This window comes from Dermochelys coriacea, chromosome 3 (genome assembly GCF_009764565.3).
Source record: "Dermochelys coriacea isolate rDerCor1 chromosome 3, rDerCor1.pri.v4, whole genome shotgun sequence".
Lineage (NCBI taxonomy): Eukaryota > Metazoa > Chordata > Testudines > Dermochelyidae > Dermochelys > Dermochelys coriacea.
In genome coordinates, this window is record NC_050070.1 from 37,601,575 (window position 1) to 37,616,565 (window position 14,991).

At 39.4% G+C, this 14,991-nt stretch overlaps 1 protein-coding gene across 1 annotated transcript in view; it reads right to left on the minus strand.

The window, feature by feature from the left end:
- The window catches only part of SNTG2 (syntrophin gamma 2), a 254,057-nt gene that overhangs the window by 54,039 nt on the left and 185,027 nt on the right, over window positions 1-14,991 (minus strand). Inside the window, exons 13-14 of the mRNA XM_043510185.1 lie at window positions 13,649-13,720; window positions 5,807-6,016 (exon numbers count right to left, since the gene is read on the minus strand). Of these exons, the coding sequence (XP_043366120.1) occupies window positions 5,807-6,016; window positions 13,649-13,720 (282 nt within the window). The remainder of the gene's footprint in view (window positions 1-5,806; window positions 6,017-13,648; window positions 13,721-14,991) is intronic.

Genomic DNA, 14,991 nt, shown 5'->3' on the forward strand with positions numbered 1-14,991 from the left:
AATTGTGCAAAGAGTTACTTACTAACGCTAGTGGTAGAATGAAATATTTGGACACCTGCAAATATTATTGACTCAGAAATTAATTTTATTGATTCTGTAATATCTATTGTATATATTTATGGTATATATAAATGGTGTATATACCATTTTAAATATACTTTATTATAAGCAATAGAGTCCCTGGTGGGTTAGGTGGCCTGAAGATGCTAGAAATAGGGGTTCTGTGGGTGCTGCCTCACCCCCTGGCTTGAAGTGGATTCCATTATATACAATTTGGGTCAAATGCTCTCAGCATCTCTGCTATAAAAATTGTTACAGCACCCCTGAGGTGGCCTACTGGTTAGCACCACCTAGTACCACCTCCCAGAAGGAAGGGTTTGCAATCCTAGTCCTCCTTTAATCAGAGGTGTGGTGAGGTGTACAGAGGTTTTGGGTCACTCCTGTAGTAGGCGAAGTGGTAGGAGAACCTGGGTCTGACCCAGGGCCCTAGGAGGGTTAACAATATCTAGCTCCAGAAGGTGCCCTCTGAATTACCCTCCATGAGTCACTTCCTGCCACTGCTTTTCTCTCTTGGCTTCAGATATCAGCCCTGTGACACATGACCAGAAAGGGTTAAGTATAAGCATCCTGCAGGATAAATTACTCAAATTCAATCCTTAAAGATACATGGGAAGATAATGTTTGTGGTTTTGTATATTTATATATATATATATATATATATTGGTAGAGGTCAACAATGTAATCAAACAGACCCTGTCTATGCTGTATTCTGTTAATTCAGAGATCAAAAGGACATTTTAACATTTAAATGAACTGTAAATATAGGATATCGCTGTGTTCATCTCTCTTTGAAATATATAGCAAATCATCTGTGAATGGTAGAAAAACAGGCAATTGCCTTATGTTAGTCTCTGTGAATAATTACCAGTGATACTTAGGAAATGGGTCCACTTCCAAGTCCACATGAGTGCCTATTGCTCGCTGAAGAACTACAAGCTGTCACAAGAAGGCATAAAACTGTATAAAGACGTTTTGGTCCCAATCCTTTTTATCTTAGGTCTGCTTGAGGCTTCATGCAAGGGAAGACTAAGCCATAAGGACTGAGATCCCAGTCCTGACTGGGCCACCCTGAATATAAACACTGGACTATAACCTATGAACTATTTCTAAAAGAACTCTTTGCATCTACAAAGCTTACCATCTCTGCTATGAATCTGAATCTCAAGATTGACTCATGTCTGTATGTGTACTGATCTTTTAACCAGTGCTCCCTCTTTTCTTTTTAAATAAATTTTAGTTTTGTTAATAAGAATTGGCTATAAGCATGTATTTGGGTATGATCTGGAATATTCATTAATCTGGGAGGTAATGTGTCCGATCCTTTGGGATTAGTAGAACTTTTTTATATAAGATTTTCAGTAATCTTCATCATACTCGAGGTATCTCGGTGGAGGCCTGAGGCTGGGTTACTTTAATGGAACTGTGTTGTCGGCTTCTGGGTAACCAGTGAGGTATTATAGAAGCTGTTTTGTGCTGGTTTGGTAAATGTAAGTATTGGAATATCCACCAGTTTGGGGGATTGTCTGACCCATTCTTTGCAGTGAACCCTAATTGAGTGACTTCAGTTGGTTCCCCTTGGGACTCTGGTCACAAGCCCCGACTGGGCTCAGCATATAAATCCAATTCACTCAGGGAGACTAATCTGGTGCCATTGTGAGGAGCCTCAGGGTAGCTCAGTCAGCTGCCCCCCTTCAGAGCTGGGATGCTCCCTTTTCAACCCTTTCTCCAGTTGTAGCATGCTCTGCAGGGCTGGAGGGGCAGGACTACCTGGGCCCAGTTCTGTCTTTTAACCCCTTCTGACCCAGTATGTTTGCATAACCCATCACTATATATTCATATTGTATATACAATTGTCAAGTTTTGGCATGAGTCCCCTCCAGTTATATTACATCAAAAGTTATCTGACACTAAGCTGCATTCCAGAGTGAACCCAGAAGCAAAACAATGATGCAGTACAGATTTAAAAATCTAAACTAACTAGACTCAGAGATTGCTTGAAGAAAGCATCTTTTCCCAAGCAACCAGTTTGCCTATTTCAGAAAATGAAACACCTCTGGATTTGTTGTTGTTTGTTTGTTTGCTTGTTAAAGCAATAGCTTTTACAGGATTGAATTCCTCTTTTGGAGTACTTAGCCCTGCGAAGTCCCCTTTCCCCAGGACCATCTCCCACAGCATAGTATATTTTTGATGTGCTGGAGATATGAAATGGTGTGTTTTGTAATAATGGAGTGTACTGTGCTCGGGTACCACCATTAGGAAACCAGCACATATTATATTAGCCATGCTAATTTGCACCAGGGGCTGAACCAGTTCCCCAGCAGCTCGGGGAATTTGGAATGGGGAAGAAGGAAAGCCATCTCTGTCCCTCCTTCATCATGTGCCCCCAGAGCTGGTCTAGTGTATCTAGGGATACAGCTCTAGCTGATCAGCTTTTAATTTGCTTACTGTACATAATGGTAATATCCTATTAGCAAGATTTTAGAGTCCAGAGATTATCTGAATTAAATGCATACAATTCTGCTTTCAGAACAGCAGTGTAACTCCCATTCAAGAGACATGTATCTTTATATCTGAGAAAAGACTCAGGCTGAGATGGATTTTGTCATCCACGTAGTGGTGACAATCTGGGAGCTCCTAGTTTTGAGGTTTAAGATTCCTCATTTAATCCAGCAAGGTTCGCTCACAACATTTTACACTGGCATAACTCTTTTGATGTTAACAGAGTCACTCCCAATTCACACACACGAGTGTGTATTATGAGAGCAGAATCTGGCTAGCTGCTCTCTTTTTAAATTAAAACATTAGGCATAACAAGAGGATGAACTTAGTCCTTCTGAATAGAAGTTTCATAACTAGGTTTATTCAAAGAATCTTCAAAGGATAATGTATTGATTTTCCATTTATTACAATCAGGGTAACTTGATTATAATATTTTTGTTGGAACATCTGTTCTCTCAGCTGTCACAACACATGCTAGTCAGAAAGCGTGCTCATAGATAAATCCATGTTTACATGATTATTAGACTTACTTGTTTCTGTATTCAGCGTATTCATTATGAGATTATTAAAAATCTAAAACTGATATCCAAGTCACAAGCAACAATCAGTATCTTCTTATCACTAATTCAAATATTTGACTCAATATCTGGTTACAAACTGAACTGGAAAAAATTAGAACTGCTCCAAATCTACCAGTTGAAATGGAATTTCCACAGGTAAACTAATGCAATTGTGTACCTAGGTATAAAAATCTCAAGAAATATTAACTAGTGAAGATAAATTGAGATGATATACTCTCTCAAATCATTAGTGTACAAATAGGTGGCATCCTCTTTCCCTGAACCTGTGAGGAAGGGTTAACACAATAACAATGAATAGTCTGCCTAGGCCACTTCAGATTTCGAGGAGCCTACCTGTATTTATCCCAAAATCTTATTTTAAAAAATTTAATAGCATTATTAGAGCCTTCCTGCAGGGCCCTGATCAACATCCACAATTATCACTTAACAAACTCCAGTTCTCTGTAACCAATGGAGGCACTGTGCTCCCAGACCTACAAAATCACAATTATGATTTTATTATGTCATAGATATCAAACCAATTCCAACATGCTAGCACCCTTATACCCACATAGGTGCAAACTGAATGTGTATTAATGAATTATATTCTCCCTGCAGGTCTCCTCAGTTTCTTTTTTTGTCTGAGGGAGAAAAACAAGGTGCTTACAGCGGTGGCTATCTAAAGGGTCTGTAAAAGTGGCAAAGAGCCCTATGGCACCTTATAGACTAACATATGTATTGGAGCATAAGCTTTCGTGTGAATACCCACTTCGTCGGATGCATTTGCATAAAGGGTCTGGCCTATCTTAGCTAAGAGGTTTCAATTTCAACATTGAAATCATGCAAAATCACCTACCTGGGGTAACCAAGATTTGCAAGGCATTTTCCCAATTAGTCAGTGATGAGGGCTTTGTCCATTTTCTAACACTAAAGCAACCTTATAACCTGCTACCCTCAGTGGAGTGGCAGTACTTACAACTAAGATACTTGCTAACATATCAGTTTGGTACGGATGCCCTAGGACTGCCAGAGTCTGGCAACTACTGGGAACTTTAGAAATGCTTCATAAGCAGCACAGGTTCATGTCCACTACGTATACTTTGCTAATGAAAAGGAATCTCATTAATTTGGTGTTCATGAAAGAATGGGAAGGGAAGTTATCAGAGCCCTTAAAAGAATCCAAATGGCAGAGCATATTACATAATGTTAAAAATGTCTTTGTGGATCTCAGGTTATGTTTGATACAACAAAAGATATCATTCAAAATTTACTGGGAAACCAAAGAGGTTGTACAAGATAAAGGCCTTAACTTCTGATGTTAGCTGGCACTGTAACAAAGAAAAAGGAACCCTGATGCACATACTATGGGACTTTCCAATAGTTAGGCAGCTGTGAAAAGAGATAGACTCAAGAGTTTAACTCTACCACAAGACTTTGGTTTCTTGAGAGCTGCAATAGTCACCAAGTACATGATTTTACAAAAATGGAATTGTGGGCTTATGCCTAGGGCCCTACCAAATTGACAGTCCATTATGATCAATTTCACAGCCATAGGATTTGAAAACTGGTAAATTTCATGTTTTCAGATGTTTAAATCTGAAATTTCACAGTGTTGTAAATGTGGGGGTCCCGACCCAAAAGGGCCTGGGGTGGTGGTGGTCAGAAACTGTTTGTAGGGGGGTCATGGGATTGCCACCTTCACTTCTGTGCTGCCTTCAGAGTGGGACAGAGTGGGGACAGAGTGGGGAGGAGGGGGTGAAGAGCAATCTACAGCCAGAGACATACCCAAGGGCAGCCCTGCAGGGAAAGATCAAATCCTGTCCTGCTCCAGCCCTGCCTGGACTTGCAGCTAGGAGCCCCCAGCTGGGGTGCACCCAGCAGCACAGGGAAGATCAGATCCAACTCCACAAGCCTCCTCCAGCTGCAGGAGGGCTCTGGGGCTGCTGGTTCTGGTCTGGTTCCCCTCCCCACCCAGAGCAGCTGTACAGGGCATGGACAAATACTGTCCCTCCCCAACCCAGCTGGAGCTGGGAGTCCCCTTTGCTGGGGTACGCCTACGAACAAAGGGACATCGGATTTCATGGGGAAGGGCTTATTTCATGGTCCATGATGTGTTTTTCACAGCCGTGAAATTGGTAGGGCCCTACTTATGCCCAAGAATGGAGCAGTAGTATTCCACTATGTCTGAGTTAGCAGCCAAAGAAAGAATAGCTTATTGCTGTAGACAGCAATTATATGAACCTGAAGAAATTTGGACCCCATTTCTATATAAAAATGTTGAGATGCCTTAAAGAATACCAGACCTCCTTTCCATGTAACCTCTCCTCTCCCTTTCCCCCTCATCTGCCCCAGTCCTCTCCTTGCCTCCTCCGCCAATTCATGTATAATCTTCTCCTATTTGATTACTGTTACCCCCACCCTAATATGTTATGTTCTGGTATATCTGGTCTTGCTGCTTTGACAAGTTGCAAAATTACATAGTTCCATAATTCTACTGGAGAGCCAGTGAAGCATGCAGTATTTGAAAAGTACAAAAGTTGTAAGTCATTTGCATTTCTGTACTTTTTGTTGCCTTTTTCTTTCTGAAAATCAATTTAAAAAAATCATTAAAATGTCTAAAATTTTCTATATGTTACACTTATTTTAGCAATAAAATGGCTGCAGTAATTAAGTTACGTATTACTTACCCCTGTTCTTTGAACTTCCAAGAAAATTGCTCTTTGAAACGTTTTTTCCCATGCCGCCAACTCACTGCCAAGCTCTACGTTAAAATAATGACTCTGGCCATGTCCAACCATGACACTGAAACAATATGGCCTTTGGTCTTCAAGCTCATAGTCCTGATGAATACCTAAATACAAGTTTGCTTGTAGCCAGCAATCATCAGCAAGCCAGAGCTGAAAGACATGTTTTAGTAAGTGATATTTCAACTAGTACTAAACAAATCATTAAGACAGCATTGTCTTATGTCTTCAGCAAGTGACTTTGAATCAGAATGCCTGTTCTCAGTTCTGTTACTGACTCACTGTCAATTTAAACTGCTTTGTGCCTCAGTTTATCTATCTGTAAAACTGTTATTTTAATACTTACCTTTCTCAGTGCAGTGTCATGAGAATCAATTAATTTTTGTAAAGGCTACTGCTCTCAGACCCTCTCATTCACAAGGTCAAAACAGACGAGGTCACCTCTATTTCTCTTTCTATCATCTAATCTAATCCAGGTATTTCTATAGTTTGCCACATACCAATGTAAGCAATGCAATCTGTTATTAAATACAATAAATAGTTATATTTTAAAAGGGGAATTAATATTTTCATGTGGAGGTAGGTGCGGGAGACATGGAAGGGGCTGGGCAGAGAGACGTAAGACTTCCTGAAGGTGCAAGTAAGTATTCTGGAGAGGTACCATGGATACTGGAATTATGATGTGAAAATGGATCAAAAGCTCCAAATTAAGGCTCTGACAGAGAGCTGGTGACTGCCACTGGATTTCTGGAGGAGTTTCTCAAAGAGAGCTCAAGAATCCTACTTAGTGAATCTAAACTCTGGGACTCCAAGTTGGAGAGAGACAGAGATACTTATTATCAGTGAGTTGGGAATAAAGATTTTTTTCAGATGTTCATGGGCATCTGCTTAGAAAGGAACAGTATTTATATTTCCTTTTACTTTATATGGATGCATTTGAATTCATGCTTTCCTTAACAATGTGAACAAACCTCCCATGTTAATATATTTTTGACACGTAAGCCATGCCTGCTTGGTGTGGCGCTCTGTCTCCCTCTAGTGGCGGCTAGACCAACTAGAGATTGATGAATCTGCTACAGCCATGGCTGAGAGAGCTCGGCCTTTCAGCTCAGACAAAAGAGTTCATGCAATAAGATCCAGAGGTCCCAGATTTGATTGCTGCTGCTGGCAACCCAGCTGGAGTATCAACATGTCACATGGTGGTCCATAGAGGGAACTGAAGGGGGAAACCTCTGAAGCCCAGAATGCACTTCCCTGGCAAGGGAGAGCAGAGTATGTAAGGCATGCCTGCTTGGTGTGGCACTCTGTCCCTCTCTAGTGGTGGCTAGGCCAAATTGGAATTTATGAGCTTGAAAGGGGCTGTTTTAGCTCAGGCAGCACAAGCTCCTGTATCAAGCACTAAAAGACTCAGATTCAATTCCTGTTGCCAAGGGTTTCAGCATTGCAGATAAAAAAATATTCTTTCAAATATATGAACACAACTGATTGACTAAATCAGACAATGAGGACTTTTGGTTGATGCACCTAATCAAAATATTTTTATTTATGAGCTTATTTTGCATGTTCTTAATACAATGTTCTTTTCAAATGTCTTTATAGTAGCATTCCTCTAAGCTAATAGTCAGATTTCAAAATAATTATCTGGTATAAATCCATTAAAGTTAGTGGAGTTTTAACAGGGATAAATTTAAGCTAAAATATATTCTTATTTTAGGTCACATAGTTAATCTATATACCAATTGATGCAATTTATCTGTTACAGACATTTTGTACACTTACAATTTTAAAAAGTTTTAAAAGTAAAACAAATTGAAAAAAAAACCCATCCAACAACAAAAAACTCTCTACAAATAAAAGTGCTTTTTGGAACTTAAATGAACTCTATCTTACTTAAACTATGCCTTGCAGACACTGCACCCTGATGTGAAAAATAGAAATGCTTAAAAAAACCCCAGAACTATCAAATGAGTTTCTTTCATTTTGCAATCTAAGTCCAATCATGTAGAACTCAGAGATGATATACAGTGGAATTTGCTTATTATGAACTCAGCTACACAGACACCTATGTTTTCAGTGAAATGGAGAGAAATCCCTGAATTACTTAAATGCATGTTAGCTGACTTACACTCATTTTATAGTGAAGTTTCACCACTTATTATATAAAGGTTCATTCCATTATAATTGGGTTTCACTCTGCTAAACTCATGGGAATGCAGTAGTTTATCATGGACTAATGCTAGAAATGACAATATGGTGTGGCAGAGGTCCTCCAGAGCAACATGTGCTGTTCTGAAACTGGAGGGAGTGAAGAGATACCTTGCAATCAATACAGGGAAGAACAGGATCTCCTTACAATGAAGATTTTAGTGAACTAAAATACTTCATTATAAGAAGTTTCCGAATACTTCAGTTGGTTATTGTTTGATAAATATACAGAGAAAAGCAAAACTAGGTTTGAAGGCTACTATTAATTCCCATCTTTGTTTAAAAAAAATATGAGGACGTTCTATAATTAAATCCCCAAATGGCATTTTAAAACATTTTCTTTACCAGTTTCAGATCATATTAATGCTCTTCATTTCTCAACTATTATTTTATTTCTGTTTGATGACACGGAAGATGGGAAGATTAGACAGGTGTCTGCAGTCAGAATCACATTTTTCGGCGGTGATCTTGGCTGAAATATTTTTTTTTTATTCCCACTGCGCCTTCCTCCAAGACTGCAGGTTAGGATGGGGGAGAATATGCAAGTTCCAGCAAGTTTTGGGCAGGGGGAAGTCCCAAAATGGAAATAATAACCACATCCCATTTCACATCTCTCCGATTTTACAGAAAATCTATTTAATAAATGTTTTAGAGATTTTTGATTTTTTTAATAGGACTATTACTACTTGCATTCCCTCATATGTAATGGTAGCTTTGTTAGTTATGAGTAATTGTACAGAATTCAAAGGGAGAGACACATTAAAACAAGAAGGCAAGATTTGGGTTTAAAGGACACTAGTGAAAATCAGGATACCTCTCTACACAAGTTAGTGAAATTGCAAAATATGGGTGGGGAAAAAACTAACTGGGCTCAGACTTCAACACAACACACACACACACCATAATTGGGATCAGACTTCAAAATATCCTAAAATAGCATCAGTATACATAAAAATGTAAGCTTTAAAGTCTGGAATCTCAGGACCTTCCAGTTATAGAAGCAAATGTTGTGTGTCTCATAGGACACCAGGAATTTCCCCTTTTCAACAGTAAAGAGCACTGCACTCCCTCTACGTACTTTTCTTATGGTCCAAAAAGGATAGACAGCTGTCCCTAATAGGGCAGATAGGATTTTCCTTTGCATTGGAGAATCACTAGCTAGCATAAGACTGGCATAAGTTAACTCTGTGCCACCTGCTGCTACCAACCCCTGGAGTAGTGGACATTCTGGGGGCTGTCAGAGGCACAGGGAGGCACAACCAGATCTCCAGTGATTCTGTGAGCGGAACAGCCCCCGGGGCCATTCTAGCTATTGAAAAAGAGACCTGAGGCTATTGAAACTGATCTCCAGCTGCTCCTCGGGATTGGAAATTTGGGCGAGAGGGAGAGGAGTAAAGAAGAAATATGCCTCTGTCTTCTCCTTCTGTGCCTGAGGATTTGGCCCCCTGGTTGTAGCTCTGCAGAGTCATGAGATATTGGGTGTTAAACTTCTAACTGCTGCAGAACTGAATATTGTCTGTCATGGGCATTAGGCCAGTATAAGTTTTATTTGTGTGGGGGGTGTAATTGCACATTTAATGGAATAGAAGGAAACATTTGGTCTAGAAAAGAGAAGGCTGAGATGTGACCTGACAAGAGTCTTCAAATATGTTAAGTGTTGTTATAATGAGGACGCTTAGCACGCAGTAAGGGAGATTTAGGTTGGATATTAGCAAACAGTTTCTAAATATGAGGATATTTTAACACTGGAACAATTTACCTACAAAATTGTGGAATCCCATCATTGAAGGTTTTTAACATATTAGAAAAACACTTGTTAGGGATGGTCTAGGTTTACTAAATCCTGCCTCCAGTGTAGGTTGGATGACCTCTTGAAGTCCCTTCCAGCCCTACTTTTCTATAATTCTATGATTTTCAGGGTGGGTTGAATTTTAACCAATGTCTATTTGATGCTGATGCTCAGTGGTATGAATTTTCAGTAATAGGAAAAGTGCAGGAAAGAGAAATGTGTGGGTTAAATTAAATAAATCACATTATTTCATTTAAATGTATGGTTATCACCACTACATAAGTGATATGACTGTGTGTAAGTAAATGTATGTATTGAATGACACCACACCTATGTACACTAAAATATACACAGAAGCATCCATACCCTGTAGAAAAATATTCTCCAAAGGCACATTTAGCTTCTGGGTTTAAATTGGACATTTAAAGTTAGGCAAGCATCCAATATATCTAGTCTTGAGAATGGACTTTAAAAACTATTTACTAACTTACTTTCTACCTGCAACAACAACACAACTGTGCTAATTACAATTGGCTTCTGAAATCTTTTAAAAAAATCTTTTCTAACACAGTAGTTTCTCTAGTGCAATCTGGGTCTTAGAGGCTGTAACTGAGAAATTTTATTCTCTTCCAGAAATTAAGTTTTTTTCTATTTTAATTAATTTGCTCTAAATTTCTATCATTATCATTTATACTGAAGTGTCAACAGAAAGGAGGTTAAAGTTTTATAGCTGAGCTTTTGTGTTTTAGCTAATGTATTCACCAAGACTGACAATTAAGCATTCATTTATTAAAATGTCAAGAACATTAAGAGTCGAGTCTAAGGTAGTTTATTTCCCACTTTTTTTTTTAATGAAAAAGCAACCATAGAATTTGCTGTAAGGATGGATCGTCCTTGAAATTAACCTTGTCAGAACAGTAAAAGAAGGACTGAGCATCAAATCAGCAATGGTAATAGTCTGATTAGAAAGAAAACCCCTCTTTTTAAAAGGCACCATAAGTATCTACATCAGAAACATCCAATCATTTTAGCCTGAACGTGTTTGAGAAGAGGACAAGGAGACAGAATCAATACTTTGGGGCAGATTCTCTGCCCTATTTTGCTACCATTGTGCTGTTCAGATGGTGCAAAGGAAGCAAAAGCCACCCACCATGGAGACAGAGTTGCATTAAAGCAATACTGGGCCCTAGACATACCCCACATGGCTGGCTCCTCCAGGCCCTGCCCAACCTCACGCCCGAATTGTTGCCTTGCTCACTACTTGAAGTGATAGTGACAGGAAACCCCTCCTCCCTTCCCACATTGGCTAGGGCACCACCAAGGGTGGCAGCAGCTCTTCTCTTTTCATGTTCAACAGACAAGGTTAGAGAGTATCTGCTTGGGTAGGTAGGCTTGGACTCCAGCACTCTTTGTCTTTGGTGATACACAGAGTACTTATTTGGGGTGGCATCAGCAGAGTACTTCAGAGCAGTGGGGGCTTGGAGTTGACACCCCACTGTGATGCATGTGAACATTCTAGCCAGAATATGAGTAATGGCCCTTGCTGTGATTCATCGAAGCATGCAAGGACATGTAACCAGTTCATGTAATACTGGATTCCATCTTGTGCCTGTACTTTTCCACTAACTGTGCTGGGCACTTTACTTGGAACAATGAAGTTCCCTCCATGTGGCAGAAGCTATAAAAGGGGGAAGCAACATTATCACTTGGCCTCACTCTCCCCATAACTGAACAGCTAAAAACACCTCAAAGACTGGACTGAGGAGATGGTCCCAGGCTGAGAGATTTGGAGCCTGTGTATGGAAGATTGATTGACTGTTTGTACCATCAGAGAGAGAAAATACTTGATTAAAATCCTGTCTAGTGTATAGAACTTAGATTGTGATTTTGTTTTATTTTTTTAGGTAACCAATTTTGATCTGTATGCTATTACTTACAATTACTTAAAATCTATCTTTCTGTAGTTAATAAATCTGTTTTATATTTTTTACTTAAAACAGTGCGTTGTTTGAAGTGCAAAGGGAAATCTCCTCAGGAATCAGGGCTGGTGCATTGTCCTCTCCACAGTGAAGGAGGAGCGGTTTCATAAATAAATGTAAATGGGTCAGGCTTTTGACTAGGGCAAGATGGTACAGCTCTGGGGTCCTAGGTTGGAAAGCTGGGGGGAACTGGCCGAATTCTTTCTATTGTAAGTTCATGAGTGGCTGTGTGAGAGCGAGACCTGGGGAGGATTGCAGTTTATCCCAGCCTCACAAGGGTGAGAGGGGGCCAAGATTGGTATGCCAGAGGGCCTAGCAGTACCCCAGCTCCAGGTTGCACCCCAGGAATGCCCATCACAGGCAGTTCCCAGTGGGCACAGAAACTAGTGAAGCTTGCTGCTATACCTCCCTGCCCACAGACTCCAGTACAGAGGACACAACAGTGATGGAGTTGAGCATCATGGACAGGGAGTGTAAGTGGGAGGAACGTGATGCTCTTTGGTGAGCCCCAGCTGTCACACAGGCCATTGGAGATAAAGCCTGCGAGTACAAGTTTGACCAGAGTCCATGATGCTCTAAATTGGCCTGGTTGTTGGATAAAATGGTTGTTGGATCTCAGATTATCTGAATTTTCCCCTCTCCTAGGCTTCCTTGAGTGACTGTGTTGGGAGGAGGAGCCATCCTTTGCTAGGCACTCCACTACACTAGGCAGAGTTAGTTCAGCTCCTAATCTGATTCCTCCTGACTCTGGGGATTTGCCCCCAGCAGGTAAGCAGACAATGAAGCAACAGCACGTGGCGGATTGGGGAAATGCTGAGCAGCTGATCAGAGCAGATGTAGGAGTTGCAGGGAAAGTGATGCCTCTGTCTACCTCCCTATATTGACTGATTCAGAGACTTCTATTTAAGAACCACATGGTAGGGCTCAGGGAACACATATTCAACAGACAGTCAGAAATAAATTCTCTTCTTAACACAGTCAACTTGGAGGGCCACATATGGGACATCAGTGATTCATAGTGAACACCAGTGATTTCTCTTTGAACAGTAAGGATAACATCTGCCTGTCTACCTAGCCATTCCTAATGCACCCAACCCCTCTTTTAACAAAAGAGTTTTTAAAGGGGGAAAACATGTAAAAGTCAATTATTGTTTTACAAAAACGCAACAACCCACAGTTACTTTGCTGGTGCAAAATTAAGTAAATAATATTAAAAAAAGAGACATTACACTATACAGGAATGAACAGCATTACTCTTTGTAAAGATAGGACTACATTCTGAATTGTATTGACTGTTTATTACTTGTAATCTAGTGCATCACTAATATGTAGCAATGAACTGAATTTTAAATTCATTGCTACACAAATTACACCCAAAATACAGTCAGATTAGACTAACATTCTAAACCACATGTTAACATCACTGTTTTAATTAAAGGTAAATATTTCTTTTTAAAAAATGGCTCATAAAATGGTTTTCTCCCACTAAAAAGTTATAAGATACAGACTTCATTATGGATAGTTGTTTTATTCATTATTTGTCTGGCAGGAACTAATGCTAATATTTCTACAGATTGGAAATATATTAGAAATGTGCTCACTACAGAGATGATCAAAATTCTAAGTTATCTAATATTTATGCAGGAAATAGTTACAGATTAAGAACTGGTTTTATAGCAATAGATTAACTATTTCTGGGCTGGTCCCTGCTAAATCAAATTAAGCTGAGTCTATCATTTATATTGTTAAATGTTAGGAAATTGTAAGCTACCTTGGTTAAATGATGTAGTCTGTAATTTTCAGAAGACCTACCTTGTGAACTTTAAATAGAACCTCACAGAGGTGATAGATTTTTTCAGCTCGTACCCAGTCTAGTGTGCTTACCTGTAATACCAAAAACAAAAAACAAAAATACCACACCATTAAAAGGAAATGTTTTTTTTATGGCAAGAATTTAAAACATTTTAAGACATTTCACTAATGATTGTTATGTTGGATGGTTTAATCAAATGCCAACCAGTTTCAATTAATATATTAACCTAGTATCCGATATTAAGGAAAGAGCTCCTAATAGCATCCTGCTTTCATTAGTGCAGTATCCACAGTATTCTTAAAATTAAAATTGTAATGATTTGTTGTATTCTTACTTTAGCATGAATGAAACCCCTTAACAATCTCTGTTGTAAGGTAAATCAGTATTGTTTATTTTATAGCATGCTTAGTTAAATAACTGTCTCAGGCCCTCATTCATCAAGGTACAGGTCTACCATGAGTAAATCTGATTGACATCAGTGGAACCAGTGAAGTTCTTACAGACAGGCCTGTACTTAAGTAATTTATTGAATCAGGGTCTTAATTTTCATGTTAGAAATTGAAAGGAACAAGTATGTTTTTATAATAGATATAACTGAAAGGAAATCCAGCCATGTAATTGTTTCTTATGGCTTGTCTACATGGTCCTGTAGTGCAGAATTTGGAAGCGTGAGTTGAAGCACATACTAAAGTGTTCCATTGGAACTGCCCCATGTAGACCCAGCTAGCACACGTTAAAAGGTACCACATTCATCCGATGAAGTGAGCTGTAGCTCACAAAAGCTTATGCTCAAATAAATTTGTTAGTCTCTAAGGTGCCACAAGTACTCCTTTTCTTATTCATGTTAGTGTAGTCCTGTTTCAAAAAGGACTATGTTGCCTTTTAGTTTGTACTTCAGAGCATGCTGCCAAGCCATGCAGACAAGCCTGTGGTAATCATGGGATCATAGAATATCAGGGTTGGAAGGGACCTCAGGAGGTCATCTAGTCTAACCCCCTGCTCAAAGCAGGACCAATCCCCAACTAAATCATGCAATAATACTATCCAGTAATAGTAACATACACTGAAGTGGAGTTCTTTGTCTTTTGGTTTTGACCCTGTGTTCTGTTGACACTGTAACACAGAAAAATTTGCCAACTTGCAGTGATATTGCGAGGGGTTTTTTTTAAGCCCCAACTCCGAGAGTCAGATGATTACATGAGAACCTCTGCTCTCATTTTTTAAAAGAGAGCAAGCCTGTAGTCCATGTAGAAGAAGGCAAAAATAAGAACCTTCAAGGTTCTTAAACACAAAGCAAATAAAAAAATCTAACTTTTTTTTTTAAAATCACGTGATAAGCCCA